Genomic DNA, 20,690 nt, shown 5'->3' on the forward strand with positions numbered 1-20,690 from the left:
AAACAAAGAACTGTTGTATAGTGGTCACCCCTCTATATTCAGTTTTTAAAACAGCCCATTATGTCGTATCCAGTTGGGTAGAAAAAAAGCCTTGGTTGAAAGTCTCAACTGTAACTGTTAATGGTGTTATTAGATCGAATGAGATATTTATACATAACTTCTAGACATGTTGCTCAATGAAATGCATTGCTTGCCAATTAAATAGTTGATGTGAAAAGCTAACAATAAACAGGACTAGAGGATACCGGTTTAAACTGTTTGATCTTAAGTCAAGTCTTTACTTCCTTTGACTGGTGAGTGGTTTGCTATTGAAGGCTAACGTTAACGTTCATAACATAAAATTACTTATATATTTATGCGCGTATGTATATTATGCAATAAACAAAAATAAAGCGATACATTGAGCTGTGTGTATCTGTGTAACGTTATTATGTTTACGGTCGTATCATACAGGTCTTGTGCAAGCTAGCTTTTCATTTTGTAGCATATGTTCACATATAAATCATATCAAAACATTAGCTTAGCAAGGTTTATATATACTAGAAATATACATTAGAGATTATACTAATTTGAAATGAATCCTAATATATAAAAAATACGATGTGATAAACGATAATGAAAATGTCTAAAGTGAGCATTGTGTGTCATTTGCGCGCAGTCTGTTGAGTAGCAGAGCGGGATATCAGCTTCGTTAGCAAGCCGGCGACCCGAGTTCTAATCCCGGTTAGGACGCAGTTTGGCTATTATATCGTTCACAACAAATTACATGTTATGGAACAATTTTATGAAGTATCTAATTATTATGCTGTCCGAATGATAATAAACCGACGATGTAGATGATTTGTGTGTTTGCCAAACGTTTGTTGTTCAGTAATGGTGTACATGTTGTCTTCTTCAGGTCTGAATCTTCCTGCCAGTATGAGTCGTCAGTGTAAGAACTGTGGCGGAGCAGACATCGACACAGACCCAGCCCGGGGGAGTGCGGTCTGCACAGCCTGTGGTTCGGTTCTGGAGGATAATATCATCGTTTCTGAGATCCAATTTGTGGAAAACAGCGGAGGGGTGTCTTCAGCAGTTGGCCAGTTTGTATCTGCAGATGGTAAGAGTTGTTCAACTTTAATTGAGCCTGGACACAGGTTTGGGATGAGGGCCATCATCCACCTGTGTTTTGAGGGGCACCAGTGCCAAGCCTGTTTTTATACTGACAATTTTTTGGGAATTATGCGTCACTTAAAATAGGAAAAGAATTGTAAACAGGTAATATTCTTAAAGGCAATATTTAGTTTTTAGACAATTTAAATTATGAGGTATTGCTTGATTTCTTTCATACAAATAAAGAAATAGATGTCTAGAATTTCAGTATTTGGATCTGTTAATGTGGAAATTGGTAATCAACAGGATGCAATTAATTAATTAATTTTACATAAAATTATCCTTTTTTAAATTGATCATAATCAACAAAGCTTAAAACAACATCGTTCCAATACAATACAAATGCTTTATACATTTCATTCCTAAATGACCGCTTGCGATCTCAGTGCATTTCATTTGCAAAAGCAGTTTTGACATTCTTATAGCAAATGATCTGCAGAAAGTATGACAGGACTGGACACCTACGTTACCTCTTCATTTAAATGGGCTTGACTTTTCCACCTGCGACTGTCATTTGCCTTATTAACCCATTAAAAAATATATCCCATTGCACTTGCTGCCCAGTGGCTCAACATAACATGAAGCAAAGTTCACAATTTGGATAAACTATTTATTTAACAGGGAAATCATATTTTTAGGGCATCCTAGGAAAGAATGTGTGGTTTCAGCATTGGATTAACAACAAATTGTTAACATAAATTGCTTAAATTTACTGTTGTATGATACTGCATGTTGCTTAAATCTACTATGCATAATTCAGGAGTGGAAAGTTAGCCTACCTCTTATTATTCCTTAAAGCTACACTGTGTGATTTTTACTCCCATCTAGCGGTGAAAAGGTATATGACCATCCGGTGAATATTAGTTTCTGTTCCTCTCAATTCCGATTTCGTTTTAACTCCTACGGTGGCCAATGTAGTCCAAGATTAACATGGCTTCCAGTTCGACCTCGTCCATGAGTATTCCTTCAAGTGATGAGGTTACTTTAGAAAACGATTATAATTTGCAGTAATTTAATTTGTCAGTTAACATATAGGTTATGGCATCTATGTAAAATGAATAATAGTTTTATGTTTTCGTTTTTTACCATTTCATTGCTAACATCAGCTATCAGGTTCCCAGACGAATGCAAGCTAATCTTAGTAAAGTAACTTTTATCAGTGCTATCGTTATTCTGTATATTGTACGACATCACTAGCGTAAGGCAACGTTTACATTTTAGGCTATATCATTTTCTCCGTGAGCAGAGATCAGCTGATGTGACGGAGGTGCGAGGGAGAGGGAGAGGCAAAAATAAAAACAGGGCCGGTGCCCGTGAATTGCGGAGAGGCGAAGCTTGAATTAACGGGTATGTCCCTCTTTGGCTAATGTACTTTCAAGATGGAGGGGCAACATGGCGACCAACATTCGAACCCCTCACCCGTATGTATTTTCAATGGCATATTATACACTCACGAGAATACTTTATTACTTGAACGAAGTAAATATACATTAATGAGCACATATATTTTTGAAAGAACTAAGTGTTTTTAGCTAAGAATAAACTAAAAAAGTTACACAGTGTAGCTTTAATGAATGCTGGAACCGTAACGGCTTGAGCTAGGGGCTGATAGATACAAGACTGAGAGAAAAGTACGGCCTATGAAGCTTGAACGTCTATACGGCTGTTATTTACATTAAAGAGACTGTACATTTTATAGTTCATCAACAATCAGTTCTATAATGCATCAGAAATTAAACATGCCCAATGAGTTACCTATCATACATGCCGCAGATGTGTCAAGCATCACTACCCATTGCATTGCATCCCTTTAAAAATCCTGAGAGATAGAGTGGTGCAGGTATGACGTCACTTTGTAGGCCAACCGGCAGTTAGCATCACACTGGTTCCCTCGACAAAAACACAATAGGATTTTTCCATAGGCTTTTGTATTATCCCTAAAAACAAGCTCTGTGATCAACAAAAGTTTATGATACTTGCATGTTTTTGATAATTATTACAGATTAACACAACTTTTCTGAATTTTGAAGCCTGAATTCAGTCGCCAGAAGTAAAAAGCCTAAGGCTACAAGTCAAGTCACCTTTATTTATATAGCGCTTTTTATAATACAGATTTTATCAAAGGAGCTTCAAAGTGATAACATGAAAATAATACAACAAAGTTTGTTTCTAGAAGAAAATTGCGTCATCGTCCACCTTAAGTAAGGCAGATCAATAATATTGTTGAATATTACAAACAAATTACACCACGGTCGCTTGACTGCATTTATATAGCGCTTTAACAGACCCATGGCCACCAAAGCGCTTTACATGTAGCCTCACATTCACCCGTTCATACACCAACGGCGGTGTCAGCCATGCAGCTCATCAGGAGGAGCTGGGGTTAGGTGTCTTGCTCATGGACACCTCGACACTTGGTCAGGTAGAACCGGGGATAGAACCACCAACCTTCTGGTTTGTAGACAACCTACGTGAACCACTGAACCACTGCCAACCCAAAACATTTTTGATAAGTTTATAAGACCACAAATATAAGCATAACGAGTCTGTAAAAGCGAACTGAGTTTACCTGTCCAGCGTGATGAAGTTTAATCTCCTCGACAGCCTTTGTAGTCCCATTTAGCTACTTGTCAGCCATCACCGCCTTTTTCAAGACATGTAACAGATTAAAGAAATCACGAGTGGGGTAATACATTTTTTAAAATATCTTCTTTTGTGTTCCACTAAATAAAGTGAATCATGCAGGTTTGGAAAAACAACAGGATGTGTAAATAATGACAGAATTTTCATATTGGGGTGAACAATCCCTTTAATTTTAATTTCACCTGCTATGACTGTTGAATATGGCTGATTGTAGGCAGAGCGAAAGACCACCCTTTGTGGAGTGGAATCAACCGTGTATCCCATTCGCCAGGCATCAGAGATAGACATCGCATCCAAGCGTGCCTGATTCAGGAACATTATCTGCCACTCAGAGATGGCAGATCGCTGGGATCTGACAAGTGGAGATACAGAGCTAACAATGAGAAATTCAAACCGTAGAAGAGGAGCCAGACAGGCTTCTTCAGCAGTGCGGTTATCAGATGTGCAGGGTGTATCTCTCACTACCGTCACTTAGTTCAGAGAACACCAGATAATGTTGAATACAGCTGCATACCATTTTAGTATTACCGGTATTCATGGCACTTATTCATATTTTGATTTAGCGTTTATATTTAAAAAAAAATTTTTTTTGTCATTTTTATTTTGTTTTTATATTTAGCTTTAATTTATATTTCAGTTTTATGACATTTTATTTAATTTCCACTGTAAAAAAATATGATCAATAAGTTATGAAAACATATGTTTTTACATTGCTTTAACTTTAACTAAAGTTAAGCAATTTTCTACTTTTTTGATAAGGTAGGCCTATACAAGACTTTCAATTTTTTGAAATTACTTAAATATCCAAGTTGATTGTACTTAATTTAAGGCAGCAACTTTGTTTTACAGTGTAGTTGACACGTTTTTTTCATCCAACGTTTATATTTGATTTAAATTAAAGTGAACAATTTTTAATAGTTTTAGTTAACAATAACACTGCTGCACACCAGAGAGGATTTATATTGCTGGCCTCACAAAATCTTGAATACCGGTATATGTAGTTTTGTTTTCACAGAGGATCTCTTTCACAGACCAGTCAACCAGCAGCGTACAGGTCTCAGAGAGAGAGAATGTATTCTCTTTCCCTTTATGGTCAGTCAAAGCAACATTCAGCTTAAAAAGTTGTTGTCATTCTACAAGACATCGTACAACAGAAAACAGTATTATAAGAAATATAGCATATGCAAGACTTCTAGATATGATAGTTCTAGAACTAACCAATAAATAATAAGTCTTGCCTGGTTTTGGGTGTGGCAGGAGATACAGGAAGCCCTCAGAGACGCACGTCCGTTTACGTTGTAGCCACACATGGATGTATGATCCTCACTAATGATATGCACTACATTTTCAACTTAAAAATATGCACTGATATCAGGATTAAAACATATTCCCCTGGTTTCACAGACAAGTCTTAAGCCTATAGTCCCACACTAAAATGCACGTTTGAGCTGTTTTAACTGAAAGCAACTTGCACTGGCATATCTTAAAATATATCTTAAGCCATTTATGGTCTCAAGATGCATACCAGTAATGTTTTTTTCCCAAGGCATGTTTATAAAAACTATTTATCCTTACTAAACTAAGGCCTAATCCTGGCTTAATCTTAATCCCATTCAAAGGAAGAGAAATGTGTGGAATATCATAAATTCAGCATGTCAGTTTTGTGATTTGATATGTAATAGTTTTGTATATTCACAATTACGAAGCGAACATTCAGTGCCATGATTTGACCAAAGCATTAGCTAGAGAAATGTATAATTGCGCAATATTTTACATAGAGGCAAAGCGAAATACTGTTCTGGTTCATTTGTATCGTCCCCTCACTCTCCTGAGTTTCCTTGTTTATCAGTATACTTGGTTATCAGTCTCAGGGGTGTCAATCAATCTCTTTTGGTTGCTAATAGGAACACTTGTGTAGAGTGAAGTGCAATAGACATTGGCAACCGGTAGGTGTCACTGTAGTGACATTACAACGATAAAGCTGTTATTCACACAAGCAGCCACTGGAGTGTGCTATAGAGCTTTATTTAAAAGCTTAAATTATCACCTGTAATAATAGGCTTGTATATATACACCTGTTTATATACGGTAAGTCAAAACTATTTTTATTTACTGTATTTGTCTGATTCTTTAAACGTAATACATTGTTTTTTTGTTTTTGTTTTTAGGTACTTCCAAAGCTCCGGTCCTGGGCAGTGGGTTCCACACAAGTCTGGGAAAAGAATCGCGAGCTCAGACGCTCCAGAACGGTATGCACACCTTTATATTAGTCAGCAGCAGTGTGTAGGTGCAGTCAGTAAATAATCATGTTTTTAAAACATGTGCATGCTTAAAGGGATAGTTCACCCTAAATTAAAAGATCAGTCATTATTTACAAGCACATATGCCGTTCTAAACCCGTATGACTTTCTTTCTTCTGTACAGCACAAAAGGTGAATTGTGGAAGAATGTCCTGGACACTCTTTTCCACATACTGTAATGAAAGTGAATGGGAAAGGAGTGAAATAAATAATAGCCCATAGGTATCTCACATTATATTCCACATCTTTTGGAACCAAGCCAAATGATAGACTGTAATTAAAATTCAAATCAAATATGGCATTAGATGCATCACACAGCATTCTCGTTTGTAGATAAATATTCCTTCAATATTATGTTTCATTATCTCATCTGCATTAATTTCTGACCCAGTTTCATCCCGAGCGCTAATTAAATTTACATCATTTGCATCTGAGCTTTTTCTGAAAATCACACAAGACATAATTAAGGAGATCCCCCCATTATGTGAAGCGCTTTGAGGTTCCAGAAAAAGCGTTATATAAATGTAACAAATGATTAACTTTTGATCCATTTCATAGAGCTCCCTGATCAATGTCTTTGGATTCCAGGTGTGTGCTGGTTTAACAAATATAAGGCATGGCATTGTGTAAATATGTACTTGTGTGTGAATCAGAGGAACTGTGAGAACGATTCTTCATGACTCTTCAACTATTAATCACAGAAACATCTGATAATAGTTCAACAACTTTTTAAATGATAGGCACATAAACATGCATATGGAACATGTCTGGCAGCTTGTAGTTAATATAAAAGATTCTGGTAAACTCATTTCCGACTTACAAAAGTGTCCCTGTGGTCACAAACACCTGCAGTGTTGCAGCAGTTATGCAATTCTGCTGTCATTTAAGGAGGTCACTGCAAACCTGGCTGCTAATCCAATGGCATGTGCAGTGTGAAAAATACTCTGGGATTAGACAGGTCTGGAGTGTGTGACGAAGGGTTGGCACACTGTGGTTTCTAGAATAGAGGGATTACACTCTTAAAAGCTTTCAGAGTTATTTTTGGCCTTGGCATGCCAACACGACACTTGACACTGCAGCTTTTGGGCTCCACACAAAAAGTCCAACATCGACTTTAAAATTTGTGGCTCTGTGATTATGTTAACTCTATATCGTAGGCTAAAGCAAGGGTATTCATACTTTTTGACACCAAGAACCCCCAAATATGATAGATCGATAGATAGATAGATAGATAGATAGATAGATAGATAGATAGATAGATAGATAGATAGATAGATAGATAGATAGATAGTGGGATTAATGTCAATAGAATAAATCATGATTAAACATATGATTTACAACCAGTTTTTTCCCCCGAAAGTTTCCTTGGACCCACTTGTAGCCCCCTGGTTTGAGAATCCCTGGGCTAAAGAGAAAGCATCTGCTGAATTCATTAACACATACTGCACATTTAGAGGACAGATCGATGGAAGCATTTGTTTCTTATAAACATGTCTATGTGTGCAATTTCAAGCACAATTAATGACCTGGACTTGTGAAACTCATCAACTCCGTCTGAAGCAACCTAAATCATTCTCATTGTTTACCATGTGGGAAACTTTCACTGTCTGGGTGAACAAGGTCTTTTGCTAAATGATGTATTAAGTAAACAGAACTCTGCCAGATAGACTATTGGACTGTTTTTTAATGTGGATTTTAATATGCTAAACACATCGAGGCCCGCCGTGGGATTTCAGGGCAGACTGATTTATGTGTCCAATGAATTACAGCATGGCCTGTTTCGAGATCATCTGTGAAGGAGTAAATGTACGACTGTGAAAAGAGGGGAAAGAGGGACGTGGTCTGGCCTCACACGGGACGTAAAACAGCTGTCTTTCTGCCCGTTCTCACTTCCAGGCTCCACTAAAAGCCTGTCTGGCTGTGCACCGTTCTCATGACATCAGTGCTACTGGAAAACCAAACACCTGCGTGTGAAGTCATGCCTCGGTGCGCAAGCGTATGCATGTGTGTATGTTTGCTCAATCTGATGCATATGTGTGTCCTTGTCTCTAGGGAAACGGCAGATACACAACCTCGGCAGCCAGCTGCAGCTGAACCAGCACTGCCTGGATACGGCCTTTAATTTCTTCAAGATGGTTGTGAGCAAGCACTTGACACGAGGGCGAAAGATGACACACGTCATAGCCGCCTGCCTCTACCTGGTCTGCAGGACAGAGGGAACGCCACGTATCCTTCCCACAATGATCCCTAGGGTGTGAAACCCAAGTGAAACTCTTTGTGAATGGTAGTCTATAGAGAAAAGTGTGCACATTCAACCCAAATTATGTACAGGATTTATACAGGATAGAGGAGTAAATGTTTAATAGGCAAAATTCTTGTAGCTCAAACTAGGGCTGCTCAATATGGAAAAAAAAATGCAGTGTGTAAAATAAATGTAAATTATATTTAAATATATTTATAAACTGAAAAGAGTTAACAAGAGTTAGATGACGTGTAGTTACAAAGTTACTTCTAGTTTGTAGAATGTCTAAAGTGGACAATCGAAATAAAGTGTTTCCTTTCTATGCTTAGCCAGCTTCATCAGAAGTTGGAACAGAACCAAACCAGCATAAACTAACCTGGACCAGCATAGAGATTCATTCTGGTCTAAAAGAGTCTCTTTTAGCAGTCCATGCTTTCCCTAGGGAAAACCCGGTTCAGGGTCTGAAGGGATGTGTCAGGATGTGAAAACAATAGTGCTAAAATATACTGTCAGAGGCAAAAGAGAGGAAGGGGAAGAGAGTTTACTGCACCTTTTGGAATCTCAGAGGATGTTCCCTGGAGTAAATCATGAAAAGAAGCCCAGCAAGTCGCTCTTTGAGCCACTACTCCCTCATTTAAAAAAAAATGTTTGTGTACAAAAGCTATTGAAGTGACACTCTTTTAACCTAAAAATGTATGTCCACTTTACTGTAGTGAAAATATGGAACTCAGTCATATTGACTACTAGTGATTTTTAAGGAAAATATTAATATAAAGGTTGTTTATATTAATAAACAACCTGTCAAAATGATGTTCTCAAATGATGTGGGTTTTAGACTCGCCACACCGGTGTCACAACGCAGCATGCCTGGATAGTGTTACACCACTGCTTTCTCTCTCTGTCTCACATACAGACAGACTCTTACAGGCACCCTCCTATCTCTTCTTGGGTCACACCCAGATTTCCGCTCTGCTTTTGTGTAGCGTCAGGCCTGTCTGGGTACCTGGTGTACCGTTTAGAGTTGCCAAAGGAGAATTGTTACCTGTCCCTGGGTGGGGCTCTTTCAGTTGCATGCAAAGATTCAGTACTTCACGCTAAACAGCAGAAACACAAAGAAGTCGTTCAGTTCTTTACAGACCGCCAAACCCATTCCAAATAGTGGACTATTTTTAAACATTTTCTGCTTTGCCTCATCAAACATCTTTACAATTATATCATGCATCTTTGTGATAATATACACAGAATTATTTGGACAAGTGTATAGTAATTACTTTATGTGAGAGTTATCTTGACTTTCACTTTTAAGTGTGAGATTATTAAACTTCAGCTTCTTTCAAATATCTCATTTCCTTGTTAATTTTAGCCAATAAGCAGTGTTTTAACATTTTTGGAGTGTATTTTAGGAACAGTACTGTTTAGACCAGGTTCTCTAAGGTGGAGATTGAATTTTGTTCTGGGAACATTGATTCAGTGAGGTTCACTGACCTGATCTGTCGATTGTTGGGCTGACGGGTCATGATTTCAGAGGCATATCATGCTGAGATTCTTGGTTTGTTGCTTTTCTGGTACATTTTTTACATAAGTACCAGTTCTAAAGACAAAGAGCACCTTCAAATGCATGCATCTTACAAATATAGTGGACACTACAAGTCATGTATTGTATGGTAAAGCCTTAAAAACTAGTTTTCAATAAATGCATCATATTTCTCTAAAAAATTATTTACAGTTTTTGATCATTCTGGGAGGAGTCACAACATTAAACAAGAACAATGAAGTCAAATCACAATCAAATAGAATCAGAATAAAATCACATGAAATAGTGTGATCTTTTACTAGTGTGAATATGTTAGCTTTACGGTTATCTATAACAAGCTAGTGTGCTCCAAAACAATGACAAATTGTGCATTTAGAAGATATAAGCATTCAAAACTTAGTCTCTCACTTCCACCAATATGGATCAATGATTTTGATGACATCACTCTGCACTTCAGCTTCTCGTCAGATTTTCTGTCCAATCAAATGCTCTCTTGACTCCAAAGCCCCCCGTCCTATAAATAGACGATGAAGCTGCGGCTGAAATTGGTCACTTGTTCACACATTTACTATTTTCTATATGGTGAATAACACATAGTGCACTATATAGGGGATAGGGAATAGTTCAGACAGTGTAAATATGATTAAGAAATTAAGAAACCACTGTCCTAAACATAAGCATTAATAAAGTGGTTTGTTAATAATTACAAGATTGCCAAAACCATAGCGACATGAGTCTTGTAGTATTTAAGAGATAAAGCCAGTTATCAATATCACTGATTTCAGTCTTAATAGCATAAATACTCTTCACGCCAGGCCGTGATTAAGGCCGTCAGACTCCTGTCCTGATAACACTTTATAAGGAGTCTGACGGCCTTAATCACGGCCTGGCGTGAAAGAGTATTTATGCTGTTAAGACTGAAATCAGTGATATTAAAATGAGCTTGTCTTGTAGTGATGCTAATCTCTGTGCTAAAGGGGGCATTAGTCACCATGGAGACACGTGCCTCAGGTGTGTGTGCCAATCAGGTGAGCAGTAACAGATGGTCAGGGTGAATCTCTTGCAGAGATAAGGAGATCCTGTCTGAAGCCCATTGATGTAAAGAGATGATCAGTGAAAGTCGAAACTCCTCCAGTGACAATTACAGAGCCGTCTGATGCCTAATTAATCACCATGACCAGGATTCATTTAAGAGCATAATTGACTTCTTATTTTTAGCTATGTAGGTGGACAAAGATGTTTAGATCTTTATCACACTTTTAAGATATAATCCATTTGTTTTGTATTCTCCTTCCCTTCCTTAACTGATGTGCAGACATGCTCCTGGACCTGAGTGATCTTTTACAGGTTTGCTCCTTTCATTTAAATTTCTTTCATATATTTTCCACAATACTCGGGAATAACATAATGCAATATAAGCGGCTTTGCTAAGTTACATGATGTTCAACCAAAACAAAATTGTGTATTTCTGAAATCTGATTGGATATTTCAGGAGAGCAGCTGTTATACTCACACCTGTGACTGCATATACAAATAATTCTATATTATTGTTTTTGGTACAAGAATTGCATTTTTTATCTTATAGATGTTGACACTTGATAAAGACAATCAAGGCCATTGCCAAGTGATTCTACAGCGTTTTTTAATGCCTTATTGCTTTATTAAACAACAACATGCTGTTTTTGAAACAATAGACAGTACTGTCTTTATGACAATATATAGCCTACCGCTTAGGTTTTATTAGCAGTTATTTTAGGGCCAGACATTTTGGTGCTTAAGCACTGGTGTAATGTTATTTTTACACCCTCAGCTGTCCACTGTACCGGTATCTGCTATTGAACAGACACTAGATGGTTGGGGCGGAGGCTCAAATATGTCATGAATCTTTAGCAAGTGCAGCCACACCTAAATCTAACAAGACCCCCAATATATCCTGCCTGGATGCCAGGCAAACCAGGGACCTGGTGCCGAGGTCATAACCCCCTCATCACTACAAGGGGGTCTCTGAAGTGCTGTTAAAAGTGCACATATTAACATGTTACAGTGTTATATATTCCGCAGAGGTCTTCAACCCTGCTCCTGTCCTGGAGAATTTAGCTCTAACCCTAATCAAACACACCTGAACCAGTTAATTAAGGTCTTAAAGGTTCACTTGAAACAGAGATGTGCTGCGTCCCAATTTGCCTACTTATACTATGCCCTAAAAGTATACAGTTTTTGTAAAGAAAAAGTACATACTTTTGACTATACAGCTTTGGGACATACTACTTCGTCATAATTGCGTCTTTAACGGACCTCTATGTCGCTTAGTTGCGTGCATCGCCGTTTAAACTTCCCTGCCAATCATCTTGTCACAGTTTATATCCTCCACATTCAATTTAATTAAATTTCCTACCGTTTCGGAGAGAAATGTAGCAGCACGTCGATTTGCACTGCAGGTCGTGGGTCTTTCATGCGGAGACTCTCCTCGTGTGTTTGCATAATGATGCATTTAAAGGTTATTGTATTATTGACTTTTGTTCATAGTTGTGCGACAGTCAATCACTGTTTGCGGATACCATAGAAATGAATGAGAAGTGCCGTAAATTGAAGCATACCTCTCACACAATTCAATTTTACTTTTATTCAGCAAGGATGCTGAAATTGATCTAAAGTGACAGTAAATAGATTTTTATATTACTAATGATTACTATTTCAAATAAATGCTGTTGTAAATGCATCGAAGAATCCTGAAAATTCTTTTTCCATCATATCCACTAAAATATCTATAAAGTGCTGGGTTGTAATCTGGTTTGATGATCATATAATGGATTTGAAAAAAAAATAAAGAATGTTTTTCTCTGATACATTTTAAAACTGGAAATGTTGCTATTTATAAAGACTAATGAGAAGTAATTAGGGAACGTATTTAATTCCCTGTGTCAAGAATCAGTGATTGGTAATGTGTAAAGTTGAACTCGACATTGAATTCTTATATTTCTTATTGTTGTAGGTTAATGTTTACATTCTGGGGAAGACCTTCCTCCTGTTGGCTAGAGAACTTTGTATCAACGCTCCAGCCGTCGGTAAGTCTCCCTGTAATGACCTCTCTGTGACGTATCTAATGTAATTCAGCTGACCGGAACAGTGCTTTTAAATGAAACTCATTAATAAAGCTGGCAGCATCTCTCAAAACAATTAATTTGCTAAATTGGTTATCAATAATACACCATGGCTGGATCAATACAAGTACTCTCAATCTGTTCATCTGATCTGGCCTATGGATTCCTAGTTGCATCAAATGGGAGAAGATTTGCTGTTGTTGTACTCTCATCCAGACATCTTGAGCTTCATTTTCTGTAATTCAGACACAGGTTGAAAATGTTGTACCCGTCTGGAAATTATATTCATAGTGAATTTCAGTCTAGCCAGATGCAACTAGGGGGCACTGCGTCATCAAAAAAATCCATTATGGTCCATCATACTCATTGCAAACCTTTTTCCACCTTCTGTGCACACTATGAGAACAGAACATGTCTGCAGTTTTTAAAACAGACTCATCAGATAATAGGAAGCAGAGACAAAATGATTCAAGTATACACCGGAGAGCATCCCAATGTTAAAGTACTGGGCATAATCCCAGAATGCAGTCTGATTAACAGCTCTCCATGTGTCATAATTCCATATTCATCTGTTTTTGTAGGGTTTTTTTTTTTTTGTTCAAAAATCTGCTGTTTTACCAAGCTGCATCTGCTCCATGTTTACTAAAGCCTTAATTAGAATGCAAACGGTGGAGCAGCAGATTCTATGGGCTCAATTCAAACAGACTCCCTATTCAGTTCCTCGTGCAGCCCGCTGGGGATAATGGGTTCTTTATGTGGCCTTTCAAGATGAATATTTCATCCACACTTAACAATCACTGTCTCATTAACACAAGCCCAATGCATTTGTGGAGTGTGGCTTCATTTTTCGGATTTCAGTTATTATATAATGCACACCATTAGATAGAAAATACGTTTTATTTTAAAGTGTATATACTTGCACAGTTCAAATATAGATTGAGTTCAACCTCGCTCGCTTCTGAAGCCAGGACTGTGCAGAATAGAATCATTAGATCCTTCATTGATGCATTTCATGAGTGCATGTATAAGAAGTAAAAAACAACTTTGAACTTGAGTCACAAAAACATTTATAATCTGCAGTTCAGGAAGCTGATCACTAATACAAGACATTTTATTTGTCAATCAGCATCAAGCTGAAAACAAATAAGTTATGTACAAAACATGACACACTAGTGGCTTCTGTCCACTATCAGAGCAGTACAACTATATTATATATATATGTATAGATCTGCTTGCTGAAGCTTCAATAATTAAATCAAATATATATTTTTTGCAATAAATAAAGCTGAAGAACATTCCTTCCATCTGAGCCCATTGTGGTACTGAAGAGCCGTTACCATTGAGTTCACCACTGCTACATAATGAAGGCAAGAGCCTCACGAGACCCTGTATTCCATCCATCCTAATTCCAGTGAGCGGAATGCACTGCAATGGGACGTCCTGACAACATTTCAGGCATAGAAAACCAGTTCTGGGATCTGACCCCCCTGCACGCCAGTTCCGTTGGTACTGTCCGAGGAACACTGGAACTGGAAGGTCACCTTTCCAAATTGCACTTCCGTCATACCCTCCTGTCCAAAGTAGCTAAGTTCATTCCCATCTAATACGGCACTGACTGTGTAGAAGGTGTCCTGCTCCACTTGGACCGGGTGTTCAAACCATACAGAGAAGGTGCCGCTGGACCCGTCTGAAACAAATTTCGTTAGGTTCTGGGCCAGGGTCACTCCTTGGCGCTTGAGTTCAATCTTGACGCTGTACTCTGCCTTTCCACCACTGGAACCATACAAGCCAAGGCCTGCGATGAAGATCCTCTTGTCCACCGCGAACTGGATGCTATCGCAGCGTCCGCGGTAGCGCCACTGGTTACTACGGTAAGCCGAGGACTGGAAACGATGGCAGCGCTGTGGTGTCAGACCCTTTCTTTTTTGCAGTGGGAATTCCAGCTTGGGCTGATTAGCTGCTGTGTACCACAGAAAGACATCATGAGTCTCTTCCAGTGTTAAAATGTCTGACTGCGCAGCTCCGTTGGCAAACTCCTCCAGGGTCATGGTTGGGATGCGAACCAAGTAGAGAGCCTTGCCCAGCACTGCCCTTTTATTACGAGCGGTCGGTCCCAGTCCCTGCCTTTTGCATTCGGCCACAGACCATTCGAGAGCCGCCTGGAAGACCACCGCCTCCCGGGTGTTGAGGGTCTCTCGCTTTAGTATGATCTCCAGCGTTTGAAGATCAATCTCACAGAATCCCTCAGAGCGAAGCGCCAGCTCAGCCTGAGCATCAATGACCTCCCAACACCGCTGGGTCAGCTCAGGCTCCTCAAACAGTCGACTCTGGGACAACAACACACAGGCATTTTTGGCCTCTAGGCTCGTCTCCAGAAAGGTGACACAGGCCTTAGCCAGTGCAGGCACTATATACTTTTTGGCAGCGTACAGAGTGGCCAGCACTGTGTCCGCTTCAAGTTCAATCTCATCGCTGTACATGTACCTGAAAGTGAACAAAAAAAAAAGGGCTAAGAAATCATAACTTTGCAAGCATTAGGCTTTGTAGTGATTGAGTTTAGAGTTATATGCATGGGTCAATGACAAATAATAGATGATTTAGAAAAAAAGAAGTAAAAATGTAGGTTACAATGCATCTTGAAAGTGTACTCTTTGTATTCATATTGTTTTGAAAAACACATTTAAGAAAATTCCCAGTGATGACCCAAAGTAACCAAGTAAAAAGTAATAACGTTTACCTTCAACACATATATTTGTTGTTATTGCCAAAATGTTTTTAAATATATTTTTCAATGTACATAAAAACATAATGAATTCATAAATATGACATTTGGGTATGAGTTGCACCAAATGACATTTCATATCCTGAACTAACTTTTTCAGAAAAAGTCAAATTGTCTAATATTTTAAGAGATTATTGACATAAACACAGTCATGAGGTCCTATTTTGTTTTTCTTCTCCATGTTGGTTGCACCAAATTACTTGGGTGGAAAAAAAAGGTTATCAAATATTACTAAATAGTGAACCAGTTGTGTAAAGATTTTTTCTAAGAATTTGTTTTTTTTTAATCATTCACCCATATGCATTAGAATTAAGTGCAAGACATACTTCAAAAGGATTAAAAAAGCAGCAGGCTCCACGTCAGGTATATGAATCTCAGATTCTCCTTCCGCTAGATCTCCGTAAAACATGGCACCAAAAACAGAACTCCCCACTGCCAGCACATACTGAAAAAACAAATGCCACACAAAAGCGGTTAAGCATACGGTTGATGAAAGAGCCACTCGAGGTGCATATTGGCACGGGAGGATGCGCTCACCTTGTGTGCTGGAACTTTTTGGGATGCACCAGGAGGACCAACAACAAAATGAACATCTGCCATGAGTTCGTTATTGAACATCAAAGCATTCCTGAAGGGAACAAAATGCAATAGAATATCATGTTTTGGACCGATAACAGCCTAGATTATTTGAAAAGCAAGCCGAACGCGCCCTTACCTCTCTCGCAATGTCGGATGGGTGGACTGCCAGCTGGCAGTCTCGACGTTATTATTGTTAATGTTCTGCTGAGTGGCAGTTGTAGTCGGCGTGGTCACCGTTTGAGTGACTTGGACTATGGTCTTTTTGCCGGCAGCTGTCACTGCTGTACTGTTACTGTTGGGAAGGTTGGTGTTTATGCTGGCAGGATAGAGTTCTGCAGCCATCTTCTTCCTCAAGGACAAAGTCACGATTTCATAGCATACTGGCAGCTTGCTGAGCTGTTTCCCACTCTTTCTTGTCCTTTTTAAGGTTTCTGGAAGCAAAAGGAAAAACGTCAAAAACTTCATGATCCTGCCATATAGGCAATCTGGCGTTGTTGGCATCAGCAAGTCTATCCACCAGTCTGCAGAGTAGCTATCTATAAGACAGGTGTATCGAGGGGAGAAAACAGCTCCCTTTGATTTAATTAGAAACTAAAAGCCTCGGTCACTCAATTCACGCGCTTCCATAGCATATTTCCCTCTCTGGCACAAGCCCGTCCAGCAGAAATATTCCAGCTCGAAGACTTCCTCTTTCTCATCGCATCCTTACGATTTATTGATCTCGCGCCAATTCAGGGAAAGTAATACGTTGCAAGTAAATCAAAGTTGTTTAGTTAAATAAGTCAGAGGTCTGAGTCGACCACTAAAAGTGCTACGGGACCCTTGTCTGCCTACATATCTGTGTGTATCCCCTCTCTCTCAGCGTCTCTACTCTGTATTGTAAAGCCCGTTTTGTGTAGCGGGAGAGGACGCCCAGCTTTCTGTTGACAAATCAAACTACGAGTGAATCGGACGTCAGTATCCCAGAGGCGCCTCCCACACACACAGCCGAACCGCGAGCCTCTCTCTCTCTCTCCGCTCACACGAGCACGAATTAACCCCTTGCGCATTGTTTACTACGGTTGGAAACCGAGAACCGTTCCATTAAAAAAAGGGGGAAAAAAGCAAACCGACAGATTTCGTGGAACACATTACTAAAATACTCTGTCAGTGTTTCCTAGTCCTACTGTTCAGGTCAACAGCGAGCAGAACTGTCAATCCAATTTTATGTCGATCCCCGAACGAACGAGTCTTATGTGTAGCCTATTTACTGACTAGTTGCATGACAACTTGTAGTTAGGACAAATTATGCTGACACATTCTGAACTAAATATGTTACAACATTTAATTTTATTATTCGACATGCATTTATGTCGGATTTAATTTGTGCTGCATATAAACAGCCTTTGAAAAATCACTGAAATTTCTGTGCATGCATGCACACCTTTTGGAATAAATGCATTGCATTTATTCATGTTCTGTTGAATCTGACTGATAACGATAAATGCAATTGATTAATTAAAAGTAGGCTAAAAGAAGTTAAGCAACCCGAATCGTTTAATTCGCGGTTCCCATCTCTACTGTTGACAATATGTTCACGTCACCACTTCCACCAACACGCATACAAAATTCAAGATGTAGCCTACACTAGTTTGATCCATGTCATCATTACCAGTGGTCAAACAGATTTAATCTGCGTTATGAAATCCCGTGCGAAGCTTTTACGGCATTTTTTAGTTCATTAAGTAACTTTTTCCACCAACACGCAAAACAGAACTACATTGTAACGCTTTCCCACAATCATCACCGAGCTTCAGTAGTAGCGTTTCAACTTCATAGGATCCGTCAATTTGCTGATGCAGCCTTAAATGTCTCATAAGGGGATACACATCTGCAACGAAGCGCTCAACCTACTAAGCAAATCTTTGATGTCTTCGGTAGAAATATCGCTCGTGCTCACCATTAACATGCACGATCAATGATTCGAGCGCGAGCGTTCTTTACGAACCGGGTTTAAAGAGATCAAGCAGCAGCAGAACAGAGCTACCGTCCGCATAGACTTGTCCACTAAAACGGACTCTGTAGTCGAAGTAATATGAATCAGTATTCGCGATTCAATAAAGCAATAACCGTAGAGGAACTTAAATAGTAGATCATTAGTCGTTATTTACCTTATTGTGCCGACCGAAGCATAGCTGCCCGGAAAATACATTCAGGTTTGATGTTTGAAGGCTCGCTGGCAGCCAGGAGCCATGTTAAATCTACAGTGTGCTATGAGAGAGAGGGGGTTGGGCTTGCACAGCTTTCCCGGATCTCCAACAGAGGGCTCCGGCGCTGGAAACTGGATCATTCGCCTACGATAAGCGGCTTATCTCACACAATTTAGACAATGATGTTTTTTGCCAGCCAGAGTCTGTGAAACATGCACACAGTGAGTGAAATGTTCTGAATGTACAACACTTTTAGTGAGTCAGTCACTTTGGGTAAGATAATCTGGTTAACAACAAAGGTGCACTGATGTTAATTTGTTAATTAAAAAAGTTTTATAGCTACATGAATTTAGTAACACCTTTTGAGAAATTAAAATGATGTATAAACGCATGATGTGCAGACTCCAGTCATATCAGGCTTTTAGAAAAAGCTGTGTTTATTCTACATGAAGCAGTCGCCCACTCATGAATATGTTGGCTTTTTATGACCAATGATGCAGTTGAGTTGAGTTCTGACTACTCTGCTACTACTAATACTTTATATAGTGCTTTTAAGTGTTCAAGGTGCTTTCACAATATAACACATCACTATTTCCGGGTCCAAACGCTCTTTCCAATGCCAAAAGCACACAACAAATGTTGCTAATATACACTACTGTAATAAAACCGAAAAATCATCCTAACCTCTATTTCCATATTAAAATCTAACATGGCCAGACAATGTTTATGAAACATTAAAATATTGATGTCATGGACATCGTGAACCCAGAGACGGTTGTGTACACCATGACTTTTTAATAATTGGTAATATGATTATGAATAAATAGCTGTTTATTTTCTCAATTTGAGATTCTCAATTCAAACGATTCTAGTTTGTTTGAACCCGGAAACTGTTTTCCTTACATCACAACACAAGCGAATACAGACAAACAGCTTTGGTGTGAAATGGCAGCAGTTAGTAAACAAAATCCATGCATCCCGACCAATAGGGGTCAGTGTGAAGTTCAAAAGCACTGCTAATATTGGAATAAAAAAACTAAAAACTAAATGCTAACACAAAACCATACAAGGGCTGCATTCTACTTTGCTTTCAGACCAACACTTGCGAACTTTCCTTACAACTTCTCTTCAGGCTATCTTTACCGCCATTTCGAAGTACGTTCCACGTTCGTCAAGTGGACTAGGGAAGTTTATATAAACAGACCCGGGCCTTAACCCCTCAATTTGACTGAGAGAGTGACTTTACTCATACAGTATGTACACCTCAGGCAGCTTTGTATACCACAATGCAACACAATTAAATTTAAACTCATTACTTCAACTATAGTGGGAACTCATGCAATGTTAGCAATGACATACATCTGAGTCCACAAGACGGAGGGAAGTTAGCGAGGGAAGAGCATAAAATTATGCACTTTTAACTATAAGCAGAAACTAAAATATAGTATTAAATACTTGTACACCCCCTAAATTCTTAAAGCTGTTACAATAGGTGTACAACAATTTTAAAAAAAAAGTTCATTCAGCTGTTTTGTTCTCTCAGTTCTGAATTTCTATAGTTCTATGTGGATTTTTTTTTCTCGCACATTGCTTTGTCAGGTTGCAGAATGAAGTGTGTATTGAAAATACAGTTCTGCCATGTGCTACTGTATTTGCCAAAGGCCTTGATTAGCACTTTTTAATTTAGCACTCTCAATGCATCAACATCAAGCTTTCCCCTAAGCAAATTATGATTTTAACAATTACAGACACATCAGACAAGGTCAGACACTGAGTTTGAGATGTCTGATGGTCCCTGGGTGCATCTTTTATGGGATGTCTTTATTCACCCTAGATAAGAATACATTTTAGCACCAAAATGAAGAGCATCATCCATTATTTTGCTTCTATAGGGGGGTCTGTTTTAAGAAATGCAGCATCTGACTTTATTATAAAGAACATTTCAAATCCTATCCTGTACTGCTGTCCACAACCCTCACCAATAATTATTTCAAAGGCCTTGCCTCAAACGGCAATGCCAAGTTTCACATCCCCTCCAACAATTCTTACAGATCTATTTGATTATTTCTCTCTATTCATTTATCATTTTCCCCCTTAATCAAACTCTGACAGCCACAGTCTCACAAATCAGATAATTTTACAGCCATGACTGAAATAGAAGTCTGAAA

The 20,690-nt window shown here is 38.7% G+C and overlaps 2 protein-coding genes across 4 annotated transcripts in view; one reads left to right on the forward strand and one right to left on the reverse strand.

The window, feature by feature from the left end:
- The first annotated feature begins 65 nt into the window (after nucleotides 1-65).
- brf1b (BRF1 general transcription factor IIIB subunit b) overlaps nucleotides 66-20,690 on the forward strand; it is a 58,973-nt gene continuing 38,348 nt past the window's right edge. For both annotated transcript variants that reach the window (XM_079639139.1, XM_079639140.1), the window contains exons 1-6: nucleotides 66-293; nucleotides 899-1,099; nucleotides 5,964-6,044; nucleotides 8,148-8,321; nucleotides 11,187-11,218; nucleotides 12,864-12,936. In XM_079639139.1, coding sequence (XP_079495265.1) covers nucleotides 919-1,099; nucleotides 5,964-6,044; nucleotides 8,148-8,321; nucleotides 11,187-11,218; nucleotides 12,864-12,936 — 541 coding nt within the window. In that variant the 5' untranslated portion in view covers nucleotides 66-293; nucleotides 899-918. The remainder of the gene's footprint in view (nucleotides 294-898; nucleotides 1,100-5,963; nucleotides 6,045-8,147; nucleotides 8,322-11,186; nucleotides 11,219-12,863; nucleotides 12,937-20,690) is intronic.
- btbd6b (BTB (POZ) domain containing 6b) lies at nucleotides 13,751-18,749 on the reverse strand. 2 transcript variants are annotated; one of them, XM_079639148.1, is made up of 5 exons: nucleotides 18,484-18,749; nucleotides 16,470-16,764; nucleotides 16,292-16,382; nucleotides 16,081-16,199; nucleotides 13,853-15,456 (listed from the first exon to the last, which is right to left on the reverse strand). In XM_079639148.1, exons 2-5 carry the CDS (start codon nucleotides 16,673-16,675, stop codon nucleotides 14,424-14,426), a joined length of 1,449 nt encoding a protein of 482 aa, XP_079495274.1. In that variant the 5' UTR covers nucleotides 16,676-16,764; nucleotides 18,484-18,749; the 3' UTR covers nucleotides 13,853-14,423. The 2 variants fall into 2 exon arrangements, with proteins under 2 accessions (XP_079495273.1, XP_079495274.1); XM_079639147.1 differs by lacking the exon at nucleotides 18,484-18,749 and having other exon boundaries at nucleotides 13,751-15,456; nucleotides 16,470-17,214.

The sequence above is a fragment of the Phoxinus phoxinus genome (genome assembly GCF_949152265.1).
Source record: "Phoxinus phoxinus genome assembly, chromosome: 16".
NCBI lineage: Eukaryota > Metazoa > Chordata > Actinopteri > Cypriniformes > Leuciscidae > Phoxinus > Phoxinus phoxinus.

Coding starts and splice junctions, on each gene's coding strand:
- btbd6b (XM_079639147.1), bottom strand. CDS start 16,834: ATGCCAACAACGCCAGATTGCCTATATGGCAGGATCATGAAGTTTTTG. Junction 16,383..16,469: donor CATCCGACATTGCGAGAGAG/GTAAGGGCGCGT, acceptor TGTTCCCTTCAG/GAATGCTTTGATGTTCAATA. Junction 16,200..16,291: donor AAAAAGTTCCAGCACACAAG/GTGAGCGCATCC, acceptor TTGTTTTTTCAG/TATGTGCTGGCAGTGGGGAG.